We start from the raw sequence: 20798 nt of genomic DNA, 5'->3' as shown, positions 1-20798 counted from the left end.
AGAGAGAACTGTAGCTTTAAGTAAGATGGAAAGAAAATTCAAAAATTGTAAGGAAATTATTTCATAATCACAAAGACTTACTGTTAATCGATTAAGATCGAGGTTGCCGAAAAATTATCTAAATGTTCTTCTGGAAGGTTGACTTCTTCACTGCTTTTAAATATTTAGTTTGAATAAAAATAATGAATGCTGGATAATACTGAATTAAATTGTAACGATCAAGTTCTATGAAAAGTAAGAGCTAAGAAATGCTGATCCATACTTTTGAAAATACTGCCCTGTACTGAATGAAAAATAAAAAAGAATGGCTTTGCGCCCCAGAAAAGCCCCGTTTTTATAGGCTGTTCAGAGTCTGAGTTTTGTAGAGGAAGGCTGTTGGTTCTAGGAATCTGGGGTAGCTAGACAGGGTACGATAGGATGCAAACTAGACAAGATATTTATGTTAGATATCTTGCTCGTGCTCGTTATATGCTTATGCTTGATATACAGACTTGCAACAGATTCAAGTTGAGGATTTGGAATATTTAATAATATTCTTTTCTCATTAAATAAAAAGCTCGTTCTAATATACTTGAATAGTTGAAGCGGTTGCAATTCCTTTTCTCTTGCTGTGTCTACTTATCTTATTAATAAAAAATTGAAACCAATATTCTTATATGAGAGAAAATATTATTAATAATGCTTTTGGGGAAAGAAAAAAATCGTGGAGTCCACTGTACATAACAATTCTACTTTAAATGTATTTATTATCATTAAATATTATAAAATACATAAAATATGTTAAAAAGAAAATTTAATATTTGTAAAAATAAAAATAATTTAATAAAGAAGTTGCTTTAATGATTTTGCGGAAAATATTTCGAGTGTATTTTTAATATAGGATATTCCTGAGGCACAAGACTACGATGACTCGGCCGGTTAACTCTCGAGTGGTAATAGAACTAGGCGTCGCCTTCGAAATCAGGCCGAAAAGGATAACTAATTCCGAGCACTGTTCTAGACCGATACTTTTGAATTTTTTTGCCAAAGCTCTGAATAAAAAATTATTTAATCGATAACTTTGATTATTCTCTTATAATATACTTTAATATCGTTCTTTTACAGTATAGTTATGTGTAATACACAAAAATCATTTACGTATTTACAAACATCTATTTCATTGTTATATTGTATTGCAAAAAATTACAGAGAAAGAAAGAGGGAGGGGGAGAGAGAGAGAGAGAGAGAGAGAGAGAGAGAGAGAGAGAGAGAGAGAGTAAAAGAGAGAAGAAAAAGGGAGAGAGCAAGAGAGAGAGAAAAAGCCGTGCGGGCTGATAAAATTGATAGTATGCATATAGCTTGAGTATTTTTAGCTTATTTCTCGAAAATATGTTTATGGGATATAACTTTATTATATGACTGAATTTGGCGTGAAATGAACTTTAATTTATTGCAAAAAATATTTTTCAATTTAAAAATAAATGGTAAGTAATGAAGATATTTTGAAAAATTCGATATTTTGAAAAATCTAATTATATCATTGTAAAGTGTTTATGAAATCGTGAAATTTTTATTCACAACATTCATTCATATTTATCATTTATATTTATCATTGTTTTCGCGATATTCGTTTAGGAACATAGAGATCGATTTTTTTCAGAGATGCTTTCATCCTTAAACCTGAATATCAGCAACAAAAAGTTGTAATTAGACCTCTACTCTATACTTATGCAAAGTTTCAGATTTTTTTGAATTTTAGACTTGCCGAACTTCCCTTATAAGTAACAGCTCTGAATAGTAAAAAAATGATAAGAAAGATCTAAATCATAAAAATTTTTCTTGTTCTCACAAAATTCATATGCATAAATTTAATTGTGGAAAAGGATTTCCAAATCAATAAAATTAATACAAAATTAAACCGATTCAAAAATTGCTGTATTTTGTCGGTAATATAGACAAATAATCAGCATCCCCTTAAAATATTATTATTAATATTTTTCTATGTAATAGTTCTATGTAATAGTTCTATGTAATAGTTTTCAATGGCTCAAGATTTACAATTAGCTACCAAACATAGAAAAACATGTTTTCAGATAACTGGTATATCCATATACGAATGAATTCTATATAGTCAGCATCTGTTACAATAGATCGTGTAACGATAAATCTTTTAAGAACATTTAAAGAAAGCGCAATACTTATTAGTCGTTCCGGAAATATTTAATAGAAAATCTATATAAAAACCGGGTACAAATGCTCATTTATTTATTTACAATGTGTTATACAATAATCTATGCATTCAGATTAACAAATAAATTGCAAAAAGCAAAATTCGAACATGTAGTGTTCTAGCCGTAGTAGCCAAGCACCTTACCTTATTTAATTACTCTATTGAATACAAAAAATATGAAGAAATCGTGATATATAAAGTACATGAGAAATTTCAAACTTGATTTTCTTAAATATTTGAAAGTTGCATTGAATAACTTTATTATGCTTTAATGGGTATTTAAATTTTCATTGAATGTAATACCGCAACAGTCAAATATTGATCAATTTCAAAAAAATTATTTTTCTTGTCTTTATTCAAAGTAATTTTTTTCGCATTATGACGATTCAATTGTATTTTCATTTTACAACCTACTTAAATAATTAATAAATAATTAATACAAATTATTACGTGATTTCTTCTAAATACCTGTATAAGAATTTGCAGGATTGCGCAGAGTCCATGAGCTGCACCCAGGTATTCTGTGCCATAGTATGCATACATTAATGGACATGGGCTGTTGTGAACCCGCGCATATGTTTTGCCTGAGATAACAATTGTTCGTGCGATTTCGTGCATCATATCAAATGATATGACGATTCTTTTCATCATACGATTCAACCATAAAGCACCATATAAAAAACCGGCGCGGCCTACAAAAAACTCATCTGAGCCACATTTCAAGAAGTTTATTTCTTTGCAACGCTCTCCTGTTACTATATAACGTTTTATCAACTCATTTGCAATTTCATCATTTTTTCGGATTGCTGCAAGAACTGCGCCTATTGCCAAGATTCCCCAATCACCTACAATATAATCAAATCAAGAAGTTCATTATTATATAAGAAATTCATTATTTCAAGAGGCAATGTTTGTAGCTCGAAAGCTACAATCATTTTATTAAATTATTAGTGAGATATGTTAAAACATATAATATGCATGAAATTGCATGGCAATCATCATACAATTGCAAGAATACACACTGCAGAATTTGGTGTTATGCAGACTTTAGTTACATGTACCTAATAAAGCTATGCTAATATATGGCCATAGCAATAATTGTCAGGCCAGATATTAGAATATAACATTAAGGAATTGATTCATGCCGAGCAATAATTAAGACAGTAAGAGACACTCGATTAAAACAAAAGGAGTTATTAACAGGAGTTGTTAACAATAATAAATATAATAAAAATTGCAGAATTATCTTGTAATGATGTACCCCTCCCAGCATCATTCCGTCCGATTCTATACTCTCCAGACGAAAGTCAATTGACCACCCATCAGCTTAAAGGCGCAAAAGCGCCGATAAAACTTTCAATTATTTCGATATTAATTACGGCCTACAGGCCGTACGGGAAATCTGTGCTATTTAGCGCGATGCGGCGGAAACACCCGAGCGTGCCCGAAGAAACCCAAACATGCAGTTTGAATTGTCACACGAGTGACAAACACTTATTATTACTTAATTATTATTATTTATTATTATTTTTAATATAATAAGTTGGGGGAGGGGAGGATAAAATAATACGGATCAATCCGAAATTCTCCGAAATTGACCAAATTACCGGTCTGCAGGGTATAAAAAGCCCGATCCAACTAGTCACAGATTCTCGGAATCATCCGCCGGGCTCACTTTGACAAAACCTACTTCGATCTTGACAGAGAATCCGCTGAGAAGAGGTTGCGAGTACGCAATTTCAGCCAGGAATTACTGGCTAGAGTCAATCTTTGTCTCTTGTCCGATCCGCCGAATCCGCTTGCTGGAAACACTCGAGGTAGCGTGTTCGTCTCAGCCAGGAATTACTGATCAAATATTTCCTCCGTCATTCGATTTAACACAACGAACAGCAATTGCCACGCCAGGTGTTTCTAGTTGTGCCCCGTGGCCGAATACGTCGGTGCACTCGCCGCCGTGAACGGCCTCCACCGTCCTTTTCTCCGGGAATCAATCCGCGAACCGCTCTCCTGCGAATCGCTATCATATCTGCGACGTTCCGATTCAACCGCACCCGCGCCGCTCCGATTCTCGACCGCGCCCGCTGTAAATATTCGCGTATATTTCGCTGTAAACAACCGCGCCGTTCCGATTCTCGACCGCGTCCACTGTAAATAATTCATTGGTTGACGCAAGAAATACTTATGCAAGTTAAACTGCATGGAGAGATAGTCTCAGAGGCGAGAAATGACATGCAAAAAATTTTTTACATTGTACAGCTTTATTTTGTATCTTTCTCATAAAAAAATAATATTTTCACATTTTTAAAACTTGTAAAAAATACAAAAAAGTGAGGTATCTGTCCAATGGATCACATAAAAGTGTAAAATAATTCTTGAAATAAAGATCACTGCTCAGATATCAGAAACAATTGGACCTAATGAAGATTTCAAATAATTGAGCAATGTATTATTACATTTCAAGAACAATTTTACACTTTTACGTGATATCTATTGGACAGATATTTTACTTTTTGATATTTTTTTACAAGTTTTAAGAACATGAAAATTACATATTTAAAAAAAAAGTACAAAATAAAGCTATATGGCGTAAGAAACTTTTTGCATGTAATTGTTTGCTTTTGACGTTATAATTCAATATCATTGCAGCAAAAAAATCGAGCATTAATCAAAAAAATGTATTATATCAGTTTAATACATATTTTTGAAAATAATTTAACAGAACGTTATTACGCATATTAAGTTAATACGCATATTAAATTATCGATATAAATTAAGCCAATGAATGTAGTTCGTTTCAAAATAATAATATTAAAATGAATGTGTAGGGCGATTTTGAAATAGACGCATTCTTGTTTGCATGTAAGTATAATATTATATTTTAAAACCGCCAGACGCAAAAGAAATAAAACATGACATAGCTATATATGCATAGCATAAAATCGTTTGGATAAATAAGTATCCAGTATAAAGTCGCCATTTATTTACATAAGATGTTTATTGATCTGGTCTCGACTTCATGATATGCTTAGGTCGAGACCATACACTTTTGTATAATGCATAACGTACAAGAAAATAAATCATAATCCTTCATTTCTATACCCATAATTAAAATAAAAAACTGATTGGTTGATCTTCTTATGCGTTATGCGTTATGATTTATATAAAAATATATGCATACTCCCTAAATCAAAAAATGTCAAACAAAATAGCACATTGCATTTCCATTATCGTTAATTGTTACCGACATTTGCTCATGTATTCTGTACAGCATTAAAGAACATGCATGAATACATGCATTATATATGGATATAAGAAATATGTAAACAATATTTATGTAAGGATCAATTGCATTAACGTTATTTTAGCTTTAAGCGAGACTTAAACATGTATTTATTTTTATCTTTCTTTCAAAATAAACAAAGACATATATAAGTCTCGCTTAAAGCCAAAATAATGTTGACACAATTGGACTTAAATTATTGAAAAACTAAGGATAGAATACTCTCGCTCGCGTATAACAGATTTTCTAGAAAATATCAATAAAACTACACATTGTATTTTAAATGACTAAGATTTCTACCCATCATACACTTGTATTTCTTTTTACAAACGAAAATGCCTTGCACTTCAAAATCGCAATAAACGTACACATTATTCTTATTTAATATTTAATTTAATATTGCATGTTAAAAGCGGAATGCATTCATAAATATGTAACATATTGGATACGGTCAATGTAACACTACAAATGCTTCGAAGTGTTGATTGTCCAATCAAAACAAAGAAAACAAAGAAAACAAGAATTGTACAAATGCACCAATCAAAAAATGCTTCAAAGCATTTGTAAATTCTTGACCGTCTTTCTTGACCCATTATTTAACTGTGATACGCACAATGGAGTCTCGCTTGTGAAGAGCTCTCTCTCTCTCTCTCTCTCTCTCTCTCTCTCTCTCTCTCTCTCTCTCTCTCTCTCATGGCGAATGTTATTTTTCTAATTATTTTATGATGGGGAAGAAAGAAATGAAAGAAATACATGTTTTTTGCATATTATATATGTTTATATTTTTAAACAAATTGAATTTTTAGTGTGAAATTTTTTTTAATCACATGTTTTTTCTTATACACTAAAAACTAAAGCTAACAGCTCGCAATCGACGAGTTGACGTCTATCGAAGATATCGCATATCGCATTCGGCACTTCCTCGGGATCTGTTACAACAGACGCGATGTTGGAGAATCGCTTATACTTAGTATCGATCGTATCGACGAATCTGACGAGTCGATCGAACGTCACATCGATACATTCGTTCAGAGCAAACATTCGACGTAACGTCGATTCGATCATCGTTACGCGTACGTTCAAAGATTCAAAACGTACGAGTGTAACGTCGTTCATCAGACAAATTCTGACGGTTAACGGTCCGACGCTTATAAAATTGTCTTTGTAATTGTTTAGCAGCACTTTAATAAATATTCCATCGCTGCTCGTAGAGTCCCTTCCACGTTTCGAGAGACAGTATCAATTCCTGTCCCCGATGATCTCCCAGAGCGATCTCCACGTAGCTCGGTGAACCAACATTGATTCCAATTTCCAAATATTTGTAACCCGTGGCCGTCAGAGTGTAACGTCTGCTCAGTAAGCGCACCGCGCGACGCTTCACCGAAATACTGTGGAAATTAAATATATAATATTGCACAATATTGAAAAAAAGAGAAAAAAATTAAAAAAATGCAGTTGAAACTTACGCGTTACATTCCTTCTTTTGTTTTTCGCCATTGTACGGTGCGCTGCTTCCTTTGGCGGAATACATTGCGTGTTGTTCGAATGGAGGAACGGAGTACCTTTTTTGTCGTGCAGATCGTTCGATGGAGGACTGATCGCGTAAATTTTTGACATGGCAAATCGTTAATCCCTCCTCCCTCCTTCCTCTCCCCCCTTTTTTCTAGGAATTTCATTGTTGCAATCAAACATGTAGCGACATGTTCGCAAAGGAGCGCGATGACGTTCAAATTTTTTTCTAGGAAGAGCCCGCGAAAAGATAGCTTTTCGTAGAAATTGACGTACGTGTCGCGGCGTGTCAAGAGAAGCGCCGATACTCCGGCTGCTATAAACAAATTGGGGAGACCTATGATGATGCTCCGACAAAGGGACAAAAAAATTGTCGATGATATATAATGGGTCATGGGGTGTGCAGGATCACAGTAGATATTGGAAGTCAAATGTGTGTGAAAAAAATAGTTGACGGTGAAAATGGATAATGTGTTAAATATAGAAAATGTGTTTAATATGGATGAGGAAGACTTTGTGAATATAGTGGACAAAGTGTTTGAAAATGAAGAAGAAATGGAGATTGACAATATTGACAATATTGACATTGATATTGAAGAGCACGCATTGTCTGACGATAGCAATTACTTAAGTGATCAAAGTGATGACCTTACGGATTACGCAGAAAAAATTGTTACCCGTTCGGAACTCCTTGCGTTGAATAATAATAAAAAGTATTGTTCAATACAATTTTATTATTCAATGGGTGGTGCACTAACTCTCTGTGCCGAATGCATGGTTCGTCTGGCAGACACTGACATTGAAGTATTGTATGTCGTTAGGAAGCACGCGCTCAATGCGCTAAACAGCCGATTTTGCTCCAATTGCCAACAGTCCGTCTGTGTGATAATGCCATGCAACATGTGCCCAACTTGCACAAATTGAAAAAAGACAACATTGTGAACGAGTCATATGCAAGTGCTCCGTGGAAGAGTGTGATGTGATATAAAAACAATATGGAAAGGTCATTGGAAAAATTAACAAGTTCTCCGTTATGGGACTCAATCTCTCATCTACCAGTGAACGTGGCGGTGTATTTTATAAAGAGACACTATACCCTAACTCCCCATTTCCCGATTCCTCGTCCAAGAGTTAAGGACCGCTACAATTCGACTCTCTGCTTCTCCGCTCCTTCTGAGAGAGCGGAAATAATTCTGGAAGCATGCACATATTATCATTATAGATGACACGCATACAATATATTACTACTTCTCTCGCGGCAAAAAGTAGCAGAGATAATTCCAAGAAGCGAGGATAATCATATATAGTTGTTCTATTCCCATCAATCTCCGGACATGTCGGAAATACAACGCTTTATATATTGGCTTCGAGTTAAAGCAGCTATAGAGAAAAGAAAAAAAGAAAGTAAAAAAATGTAAAATTGTCTCGCACTCGTTCGAGCACTACACCACCAGCGTCTTCTAAAAATTGTCGTGGCTCGATATAGTCCACATTGATCACCGCACCAGTCAATATACGGCTTTCAAATGCCGTATCGATTTCTCGCCAAATGAGAGATCCATTGTCTCTACTAGTGCTCGCGTACTCACCACCAACGGTGAGTCGAGGACGCTTAACACGGCTAAGTTCCTCGAGTTGTTCGATGCACTCCTCACATCGTTGCAACCACGCGAAACACTCCACCAAGGTAGCGACTTGACTGCACTGCTCCGGCAGCTCGCGTTCCACTCGCTCTAGGTGTTCCATATTTCTCTCACCGTTGCAAATAAACAATCTGCGGTGGCGAGGATCGCGCGACTCGCGGGTGCAAAAGTACAACTAGAAAGACGTTTCGTGCACGTTGGTGGTGAGTACGCGAGCACTAGTAGAGACAATGGATCTCTCGTTTGGCGAGAAATCGATACGGCATTTGAAAGCCGTATATGACTGATGCGGTGATCAATGTGGACTATATCGAGCCGCGACAATTTTTAGAAGACGCTGGTGATGTACTGCTCGAACGAGTGCGAGACATTGTACAAAGACACGATAGTGTGAAAGTAAACACTGCATTTAACGGCGAGTTTGTGACAGGCGATAAACACGCGAACAAAAGTATAAACACTAAAAATAGTGAACTCTTTCCGTGTCAAATTTGGACGAGTGGTACGAGCAGTACGTTATCGAACCCACGTTTGGCGTCGCTCGAAGAATTCCAAGAACACGACAGTGGATGGGCGTTGTCGCGAATTCTAAATTTGACTGTAAACGTGAACAAATATAATCCAGTGCACGCGGGATGTTACATCGAATTACCGGGAGAAATTATGTTAAAGCGAGCGGTGATCAATGTACGATCCAAGAACAATGCGTGTTTCGCGTGGTCGGTGATCGTGGCTCTGCATCCGGCTGAAAGGAATACAAATCGGGAATTGTCGTACCCGCATTATACGGCAGTGTTAAATTTGCAAGACATTACGTTTCCGATGACGTTAGATCAAATAAAGAAGTTTGAACGAATCAATGACATCTCAATCAATGTTTACGACTTCGAGGGAGGAAAGGAGATTCTTCCGATATGGCTGACATCAAGGAAGATGGAGAAGCACGCAAATCTATTGTACGTGCAGGATCCGCGCGACGACAACGCGGGGCACTTTGCGTACATCAAAGATCTGTCCCGTCTTGTGAGCTCGCAACTGAGTAAAAAAGAACACAAAAAATACTTTTGCGACCGGTATGTATTTTAACAAATTTTATTATTTCTCTTATAAAATTCTCTTATAAAATTGTTTATTAAAAAATCATATTTTCCGTTTGTAGATGCCTACATTCATTTCAGTTCGTCTGAAAGACGAACATGTGCAGTCACATACAACGAACTGCGAAAAAATGAACGATTGCGCCATCCGAGCGAGGACGACAAGTGGCTCGAATTCAAGAACCACACGAATAAGGAACGACTTCCATTCATCGTTTACGCAAACTTGGAGTGCGTATTACGGCGAACGGAACCGGCAGAGAAGGAAGACGCATCGTACACCTACTAGCAGCACGAGGTATTTAGCATCGGATACTACGTGCGATACTCGTACGACGACGCGTTATCAGTATATCGATTTCGTCGCGACGAAGATTGCGTTGCGTGGTTCGTTCGGCAACTCGAAGATTTGGCGCATCAAGTAAAAATTCTGTTATCCGCGAATGTCCCCAAACGTTGTGTGGAAATGTTGTCGAGAGAGCAGTGGGAGGCATATCGTAACGCGATGCGTTGTCACATTTGCGAGAAATCATTTGCGTCGGACGACACGTGGGTACGCGATCATTGCCATCTTACCGATCGTTATTGTGGTTCCGCACTCAAATTGTAATCTAAATTATAAAGATTCATATTGCATTCCTATAGTATTTCACAACTTATCCGGTTATGACGCGCACTTTATCATCACGGAAATAGCTACGGCGTTCGAAGGCAGGACGTGCTGCTGATAACAAAAGAAAAATATATTTCGTTTACAAAACACGTTAAAGATACCACCGAGAGATCAGATTCATGAGATTGCGTACGTTTGCGGTTCATAGATTCGTACAAGTTTTTAAATACCAGCCTTGATAAATTGACATCTTTTCTAACGAAAGAAAAATTAAAAATTTTACGTTCCGAATTTTCCACGGTCTCAAACGAAAATTTTAACTTGTTGACGCGCAAAAGTGTCTTTCCGTACGAATACGTGGATCGCGCGGACAAGCTGCAGGACACGCGCCTACCATCGCGTGAATCGTTCTATAGCTCATTGACCGGTGACACGATGTCGGAGAACGATTACGCGCACGCCGCGAACATCTGGCAGCGGTTCTCCATCCGAACGCTCGGTGAATACAGCGATCTATATATCTCAAGACTGATGTCTTGTTATTGGCCAACGTTTTCGAAAATTTCCGCGAAAGTTGCGTCGCGAGTTATAGACTCGATCTCGCGCATTACTACACATTGCCAGGTTTCACGTGGAACGCCATGTTGAAACATACGCGCGTAAAATTTGAGTTGCTCACCGACATCGATATGATTATGTTTATCGAACGCGGTATACGCGGCGATCTCAGTCAATGTTCCGGCAGATACGCGCAGGTCAATAACAAGTACATGCGTTCATACGACCCGTCGAAACCGTCGTCATATTTGATGTATTATGACGTGAACAATCTGTACGGATGGGCGATGTGTCAACCGTTGCCCTATGCCGAATTTCGATGGATGGAAGACGTTGAAAACTTTGACGCGAGCGCGATCGCTCCGGATTCATCTACGGGTTATATTCTCGAGGTCGATCTCGAGTATCCGCATCATTTGCACGATCGACACGATCGACACACTGACCTACCTTTCTGTCCGACGCGCCATAAATCACCCGGCACGCGGCAGGATAAACTTCTCGCGACGTTATACGATAAGAAGCGGTATCATCTATTATCGCAACCTACAGCAATGTACGCGCCATGATCTTCGTATCGCAAAGATACATCGCGTATTACAATTTGCTCAATCCGCCTGGCTCCGCGACATCGAACTCAATATACATTTTAGAACGTACGCGAAAAATAATTTTGAGAAAAATTTGTACAAATTAATGAACAACGCGGTATTCGGTAAAACAATGGAAAATGTGCACAATCACGTCGATGTTAAACTTTTGACCAAATGGGACGGACGGTACGGCGCGGAGGCAATGATCGCGAAACCAAATTTCCACAGCCGCAGCGTCTTTGCGGAAAACTTAATCGCCGTCGAACTGCGTAAACTCGAGGTAAAATTCAACAAGCCGATTTACGTGGGTATATGTATACTCGACATATCGAAAATCTGCTTGTACGAATTTCACTACGAATACATGTCACCGCTGTATCGCGAGAAATGTAAAGTAATGTACATCGATACGACAGTCTCATATACCACATCGAATGTGTACGAGACGATGAAACGCGATATCGCTAGATTCGATACGAGCGATTATCCACCGGACAACGCGTATGGGATGCCTCTCGCGAATAAAAAAGTACCCGGTCTAATGAAGGATGAGAATAACAGTGCGATAATGACGGAATTTGTCGGACTCAGAGCGAAGATGTACGCGATGAGGGTGGACGGCAGTAAAGATATTAAAAAGACGAAAGGTGTAAAGAATAACGTCGTAACGCAAACAATAACGTTCGACGATTATACGCGGTGCTTGAATGAAGAGATCAAAATGACTCGTCGCCAATCGTGTATAAGATCCAAGCTACACCAAGTATATAGTGTCCGAGTCGAAAATCGCTCTGAGTCCGTATGACAACGATACATCGTACCGGATTCGACGGAGACGTTACCGTGGGGACATTGGCGGATTCCATTGTAATATATATATGTATATATATATATATATATATATATATATATATATATATACATATTTATACAATGTACATATATTTTTATATTTTTTATATAGTTATATGTATGCATATATACATGTATGTATGTACGTACCTATGTATCATATCTATGTACGTATGTATGAACGTATGTATTCTTGTAGTTTTATACGATATTATTATATATGTAGTATAGATGTATGTATTTTTTGTAGTTTTTATATGTAGTTTTATAATAAAATTTAGCTGTTCAAATTTATTTTATATATAAAATTTATAATAGTAACCAAGATCCTGCTTGCTGAGGAATTAGCTTTAATTCTCTCTTCGATTTATTTAATGTATACTCGGCTTAATACTTATATTGTTTATAATACATGTAGTTTTACATGTGTTCTCGTAAATTGCATACATGTATAGTTTAAAAAATGTAATGGAAGAAAAAAATAATAAAAACTCTTTGTATACATGTATACAGTGTATATTTATTTTTTTAATACATTATAAAAATAAGAAAAATTAATTAAATCACACTGCTTTTGTTTATCCATGAGTTATGCGATCTATCGAATTCCAGCCACTTGACGTAAACCTTGTCTCTCTTCCTGCGTAATACTTTCTCCACGAGATACACGTCCGGATGAGTCGCGCGATGCAATTCGTGCTCGTAGAACGCGACCGGTTTTCCGCGATAGTCTTCGAGCAGATAAGTTACGAGATTAGTACGCTGCACTTTAACGATCTTAAACACCTCGGTGGTCCAATTTGGCGTGTAAATTTTTTCGAAAATTGTCTTGTACTTGCTCATGCGTACCGATTCGCCTACTTTGAATTTTGGATCTGCGATCTTTATCGCGCTGTATACTGTATCCAAGAGTCTTTTGGCGATCGCGGGAGTTACGTCAACGGATCGCATGCCGATAGTGCGATGCTTGCGCACGTTGTAATATGACACGAGATGCGGTAGCGCGTCGACCCACTTGTAAGTGCCGTTGAGCGTAAACATCTTCCACATGTCGTTCTTAAGGATGTGATTGAATCGCTCGACGATCGATGCCTTCAACACCGTATACGTGGAATAATGATTAACGTGGATTAATGATTGTGTTTTTTCAAGAGTTTTTGCATATCGGCATTGTAAAATTCCTTTCCCATATCCGTTTGCAAGTTTCTCGGGCATCTTCTGCTCTCTCGAATTATCTTAGCGATAGCGTTAGCCGTCTCGCTTCCGACCTTGCTCTTGAGCGGTACGGCCCAGGCGTACTTGCTCAACGCATCGATGACGGTGAGTATGTAGTGATGACCTCTGTTGAAACTCGAGTATGGACGCATCTCGACGATGTCAGCCTACAACAGATCGTCGTATCCCCGAATTATGACACGTCTTCGCGGAAAATTTCTCCTCGCCGGAGCGTGCAATTCCTCAACGAGTCATTGCCTCTCGGAGCTAACATTTTTTTCACGTCCATCGGATCGCATGTTTCGATAATGTTTAATAGTAAATAAGATATACAATTTAAAATTGTTTTTTTTCTCACTAACGTTAATCGACTGGCTCGTTTCGTCGATACGCGATTAATTTATAATAATGCCGGCTTCGCGAAGTTCCTCGATGATCGACAGCATCTCGTTGTGAGCGTTGTCATCAGCTCGGTGCGAAGCGTCGAGCAATCGGAGTCCTCTATTGCCCTTGATGGGATTATGAGCGCTGTGACCACGTCTATGAGCATTTGTTGTTAACAATATACTTTTATACGTTTATTTGTCATCCTCGGTAAAAACCGCGTCATCGGGAAGTCTCTTGAAGATCAATTCGTACAATCCTGGTGTACCATTGTATCTCACATTGTCTATGATTATGGAATCATTTTTGTCAACGTCAAATTTCTTGTCACCAAGCATCGCATCACTGTTTTTATCGAAATAAACACCGTATACGCGATCAAATGTATCGTTTTTTCCATTATCATTGAGGAAAGGGCTTATGTACTTTTGCCCTAATGTCCCAGCTGATTATGCAACGCCTCTCGACCTTGTTGCGTTTGCAGACTCTGTTTGATGGTTGTTTCGAATGACGGTTCACTGACGTCTTTTGTTTCGAAAACATCTTCCTTTTGCAGGAACAGCGGTGGTTCTTTCGGTGGGTTTTTCGATGGTTGTAGAGACTCGAACACGAGTAAATCTGACGCGGCTTTCAATTCTTTCGTTGTACGTCGTTTTTTAGACTGCGGCATTAATTTCAACCATCCAACATCCGTCCAATATGAATCCTTGTCAGTAGTAGTAATATCGTTATCGTTGTCGTCATTGCTGTCTTCATGTTTTTGTTTTTTCTTAATACCGAGATCCTTTGCTTCTCTTTCAATCGATTGAGATTCCTCGGTTTTTTCAACAATCTGTTTTAGAGGTTCGACGATGGGCTTGAAGCGTTTCTCCAACGCTGTATCTTCAGCTATTTTACCAATTTTTAAAGCGCGATATTTTTTACGAATCGAATCGCTCGTTTTCGCAATCTGTTTCGCTATTTTCTCGCGATCTTTGGTGTTATCCATGTTGCCTGCTTGACGTATCGATTAACCACGTTACGGTACCGCGAACGTATTAAATTCCTTTCTGTATCGCCCATTGATAAGCGAACTGTCCTTATCTATTACTAGAAATCCATATTCGCGCTGCCAACAATCGCGGCATAACGCACAGAATTCATCGTATGACATGTCGGTATTCACGTGATCGTTGTAAACATGTTTCAAGTTGGTACCATCCTGTTTGAATAGAATCAGCAGGTTCGCATTGTCGCGTATCAGATATCCTCGCGTACGTCTGACAGAGATAGAAGCAATCGACGTTCGAGTGGCGGCCCATCGAAAAGTATTCTCTCACAGCATCTTGCTTATCGCACGCAACGTTATCGAAGACGAAGATCGAATTGGGACGTGTCTCGCTCGGTGGAATGATGTCACTGTTGTTGAAGAACGTAAAGTAGCCGATTTCTTCTATCGATGTTAGTAAATTTTCCAAGTACCAATATTTCGGTTGTTGCAGCGATTTTGAGTATACGTACACGTTCTCGAAACGTACACCGTGCGGACTCTCGAGCAAGCTTATGAGAACGTTGGTTTTATCACAATTCGACGGCCCGCAAATGATGGAGCGTACAGTACTCGGTAACATTTCACCGTGCTTGCGCTCCGTTGCGATGTCTCCCATCATTCGCGCTCTCTCGTCACAGTTCGCGACGCGTATCGTCAGCGGCTGCCGTACAAATTTCATGTTCGCACTGCGTTATCTAAGCTTCGATCGAACGCCTATTTATAGACGCGCGAAACCACGAATCGCTCAGTAGCAAAAATGTATCTCGCGCTGTCGCATCCCTCCGATTTTCGGGATTTGAGCACTGAGCAGTTGCAATATATACCGAAGGTCGTACTGTTACACGTGTGTGGTAATTATATCGATCACGTATGGAACAAGCTTCCGGAGTATATAAAGGCAGATTTGGAGGTTCAAACCTATCGTCGCTGCGTCGAGCATTATAATCAATCGTGGGATCGAAATCATATAGACGGTCCTGCACCGAAGATAAAGGATTGTGGCCTATGCCAGCAGCAGCGTCAAACGAAGGCTACATTGGAGGTCTGCTCAATCGAGCGATAAACGCGCTTCCTTTCGAACTACATATCCCCGGCTATCAGTTTTGCGGGTATTCGGCTGAAAAAGCGATTAGCCAGAGGTGAAACGGGCATAAATCCACTGGACGCGGCGTGCCGTGAACACGACATTGCGTATTCTCAGAGCAACGATCTCACCGACAGACACGCGGCGGACAAGGTACTCGCCGATAAAGCCTTAGGACGCGTCATCGCGAGAGATTCGGCTCTGGGCGAGAAAGTTGCAGCTGCAGCCGTTTGGGCAGCGATGAAAGCCAAGACCAAGATCGGCATAGGTATGAAGGCGAAGAAAAAAACCGGCAAAAAAAAGAAACGAATACTTCCAACGGCGAAACGAGATGGTGTGTTACCGATTTTGCCAATTTTGGGCGCTCTCGGGTTCTTAATCGGCGGAGCGGCCAGCGTGGCGAAAGCGATAAACGACAGGAAAGTCGCGCAACGTCAACTCGAGGAACTGCAACGTCGCGCGATAGAAACGCGCGGACAGGGACTGTATCTCGCTCCGTACAAATACGGACGAGGACTGTATCTCGCTCCGTACAAAGGCGGACGAGGCGTAACAGCGAAAAAAAGAAAAAAAGAAAAAATATCGCCAAAGAGACAATAAAAATACTTACGGGTGTAACTACCAACGTACAATTGGACCAGCTGGCGAAGCGTATGCGCGTACCGTACTTTAGAGGTGTTTTCATGCGTGACGCATTACCGATTAGCGGCGCGCGTCGAAACGAAAATGGTATCGTAAATCTGGACGACACGACGGGCCCCGGTATTGGGTAGCGTACGCAAAGAGAAACAATCGCGTTGTGTTTGACAGTTGACTTTGACAGTTTTGGTAATCTTCGACCGCCCAAAGAACTGATACGATATTTCGGAGACGATGCTACGATAGAGTACAATCGAACGTCCTATCAGACGTACGATCAGAGCGTCTGCGGACAGCTGTGCTTGTGGTTTCTTCTCCAAAACGGTCGACGCGCGTGAATTTATAAAGTCCAACAAAATGTCGCGGCGTCTCAGTATTCGCCCAGTATAACGCTTTTTTCAACATGTCGCTGACGCTTACGCTGAGCGGGAAGAGCAGCGTTCTCGCGACAAATTACTCTCCAGCCATAGATTTGAGCGACGATGACTACGAGCTTGGTCTAATAATTTTGGAGACTTATCACACGATACCGAATGTAAACGCTTCGAACAATACATTTTATTTTGGCAAAGACGATGCAGAAATTACGATTCCCGAGGGGTTGTATGAACTGCATGCCATAAATGAATTTTTGAAACGTGAGATTTTACGGAAACGTCCGCGACGCGACGCGTCCGAGGGTAACGCTGGTAACACCGCGCGCGGCGATGACGAGATTGGAGAATACCTGATAGTGCTCCGCGCAAATTACAACACGATGAGGTGTGAGATTAAATGCGCCTACAGAATAAACTTTAACAAGTCTCATAACAATGGATCGCTGCTGGGTTTCTCGAGGCGTATACTGCAACCGCGAAGGTGGCATGAATCGGACGTGTCGATCAACATAATGAATGTAAACATTATCCATGTAGAGTGCAACATGACCCCGGGCGCATACAGCAACGACAAAAGTGTGCACACGATACACGAATTTTCGCCGAGCGTGCCGCCAGGATATAAGGTATCGGAAAGGCTGATGCAGATCATTTACCTGCCAGTCATCGTACGGAGCATTACGGAGCTAACGATACGCATTGTTGACCAGAACAGACGATTGCTCGATTTCAGAGGAGAAGAGATCACCGTCAGATTTCACGTACGACGGCGACAGCGATAACGCGAGCGTGACATTTGAGATGCTCGTGTTGAACAAAGCGAAGCATACGCAGAGAGATAACGCATCTTTTACAAAGAAAACATCGATCGACAATATTCGCTCATCCGGCTGCGTCAAGAAGAGGAAGAAACTTAATGCGTCGAACGTTAAATTTTTACAAGCTTTAGGATTCGTGGTGCGCAACTTATGAAATGACTGATATCTTAAACATCGAAGACGAGCCAATCTTCGACGATCGCATCGTTAAGGTTGAGACTCATGCGTACAACCCGTTCGCCAATACGACGTTCGGGTACAGCGATGAGATAAGAATACCTATACAGCAACAGGATCTGTACACATTGCCGTACGAAAGCTTTCTATATATCGAGGGAAAACTAACGAAGAACAGAGTTGTCGAAGGATCTGATGTGGTGTTGGAAAATAATTTTATCGCGTTCCTGTTCGATGAGATTCGATACGAGCTTGATGATGTGGAGATTGATCGTAACAGAAACGTGGGCGTAACCAGCACGCTCAAACATTACATAACGACATCATCCGACAGAAGCGTGAATCTGAGGAATGCCGTCTGGGATGCGCATACTAGCGCGGATGGATTTAGTTTAACTTTTACGTACCTCTCTACGCATTGTTGGGATTTTGCGAGGATCACAGACGCGTGATAATCAACGCTCGTCACGAGTTGATCTTGATACGATCGCGTAACGACAATTGCCTGATGGGAAATTCGGCGTTGGATCTCGTGGTCGACTTATTCAAGATATAATGGCGAATGCCGCACGTGTTATTGAGCGTGATAAAAAAACTATCGATGCTGCGCACTTTGGAGAGCGGACGATACTTGAGCATGACTTTTCGCTCGTGAAATCTGTACGAGTTTCCGCTGTTACAGAGTACAACCAAGCATTCGTGGGCCATCAAGACCGCTACTCAGCTCGAAAAACCGCGATACATCTTTGCTCTGCAAACAAGTCGCAAAAATATCATGGCTGAGGACACGAGCCGATTCGACGACTGCAACTTAACCAACGTGAAACTCTATCTGAACTCGGAATGTTATCCGTACAACGATATGAATCTTGATTTCGACAAAAACAGATGGTCCGTGTTGTATGAAACGTATGCGCGTTTCTGTAAGGGTTACTACGGATACGAGTATCTCGAGCCGAGTCTCACCGTCACGTTTTTTCTACATAACGGTCCATTCGTAATCATTGATTGTTCTCGACAAAACGAATCGGTCAAGAGCGCAACCGTGGATGTGAGATTGGAATTTGAAACTAAGGAGAACGTACCGATGAATACCACCGCGTACTGTCTCATTATACACGATCGCGTGGTTCACTACAATCCGTTGACCAATGCAAGATCATCTAAGAGCATCGCTGGCATGAGAGAGAGAGAGACAATAAAATTTACAATACATCGAAATCGATCGCAGTCTCGAAAAATTGCTCGTCATGATCGTGCCAACGTTCGTAGACCTGCCTGTAGACCCAAAGTTTTCTCGTTGGAGGACAGTTTGTTGTAAAGGAGTTTACCGCTCTCAGAAAACGGACCGTTCTCTCTCACTACATTTTCGCAAGCCCTATACCATGGCATTTCCTCGCAAGTGCCGACAAGTCTCACGCACGCTGGGTGATACGTCATCACCATAGACTGCGATGGGACGACGGAACGATTTCATACAGCAAAGCTAAGAGTTTGATTACAAAGGCTGTGCCTTTGGAACGGAAGAAGACGACGACGACGACGACGACGATGCTGTCGTATATGTCAAGGGACATGAAAAACGACAATGACTGTGGAATTTGCTTCTGGACGATGAGCGCGTGTACATCGAGACTCTAGATGCTGATTATGAAGACGTAGATTCTCTAAACAATCTGGGTGCTGATAATACTATGCGATGCGGATATCACTATACTAATTGCGCATTACAAAATGTATTCAAATTATTTAATTGGTGGTCAGATAACCATGAATAAAATAAATATGATATACAAATTATGTTTTTTATTTCTTTCCCATGCATTGATAATTCTAACGATCGACGTACCGCTTCTTATCATATAATGCCGAGAAGTTTATTTTGCCGAGGTGACTCGTGCGCGTCGAGCAGGAATGTAGGTCAGTGTGTCGATCATGGACATGACAAAAAAATTGAATCACGATTTAAAAAATCCATCTACTGTGATTCTGCACACCCCATGACCTATTATATATCATCGACAATTTTTTTGTCTAAATCGGAACATCATCATCATCATAGGTCTCCTCGATTTGTTTATAGCAGCCGGAGTATCGGCGCTTCTCTTGACACGCCGCGACACGTACGTCGATTTCTACGAAAAAAAGTCATCATAAGTCTCCCCGATTTGTTTATAGCAGCCGGAGTATCGGCGCTTCTCTTGACACGCCGCGTTCAGTCTCATGCAATGAGTCTTGTGGAGGCATATCATTGAAACGTCTTCGTGGCCTCGATAATAATTTTGTGCGCGAAGAATCACTGGTGCGCGAAAAACAATTGCTTTTGCGTGAAGAACTTTGAGTGCAACGTCTTCGCAATGGCATTACCACGCGTCATTATCTGCGCAAGATTCAACGGGGCAAAGTACCGTAACTTTGTGGTATATGTGGAGGAACAACTTATTTATTATATTGACAACAACCCTTGCCGTGGTCAATACCCTTGTACGAATATATTCGTTCATTGGCTTCGGCACAGGAAAAGGAGGAAGAGGGGGAAGAGGAGGACAATTATTTAGAAGTCCCCCCCGCAGGTTAATCCCGCGGTATGTGGATGAAGAAGTGCTCGAAGACTCTGATTATGACAGTGATGATACTGACTGAAGACGATACCGACTGAGACGAAGGAGTCCTTAACCGTCAGTAGACGTTCAGACTCGATTCATCAAGTATTAAGTGCA

At 40.0% G+C, this 20798-nt stretch overlaps 1 protein-coding gene, 1 long non-coding RNA gene and 1 pseudogene across 2 annotated transcripts in view; 1 reads left to right on the top strand and 2 right to left on the bottom strand.

The window, feature by feature from the left end:
* Positions 1 to 3003, bottom strand: part of LOC105431211 (lanC-like protein 3 homolog) — a 34218-nt gene extending 31215 nt beyond the window's left edge. The window contains exon 1 of the mRNA XM_089082960.1: positions 2678 to 3003. Within this exon, the coding sequence (XP_088939086.1) occupies positions 2678 to 2860 (183 nt within the window). The 5' untranslated portion in view covers positions 2861 to 3003. The remainder of the gene's footprint in view (positions 1 to 2677) is intronic.
* A 212-nt stretch (positions 3004 to 3215) lies between these two features.
* On the bottom strand, positions 3216 to 10925 carry LOC148934795 (uncharacterized). Its single transcript, XR_016140796.1, has 2 exons — positions 6956 to 10925; positions 3216 to 6877 (listed from the first exon to the last, which is right to left on the bottom strand). It is a non-coding gene; the product is annotated as an uncharacterized LOC148934795 (long non-coding RNA).
* Positions 10926 to 18420: 7495 nt separating this feature from the next.
* On the top strand, positions 18421 to 19875 carry LOC148934794 (uncharacterized; annotated as a pseudogene).
* The last annotated feature ends 923 nt before the right edge of the window (positions 19876 to 20798 follow it).

Source organism: Pogonomyrmex barbatus, unplaced genomic scaffold (genome assembly GCF_055798465.1).
Source record: "Pogonomyrmex barbatus isolate J1 unplaced genomic scaffold, ASM5579846v1 scaffold7, whole genome shotgun sequence".
In the NCBI taxonomy this organism is placed as follows: Eukaryota; Metazoa; Arthropoda; class Insecta; order Hymenoptera; family Formicidae; genus Pogonomyrmex; species Pogonomyrmex barbatus.
Note: the sequence above shows the minus strand (reverse complement) of the source record. Positions and strands in the feature narration are given on the sequence as shown.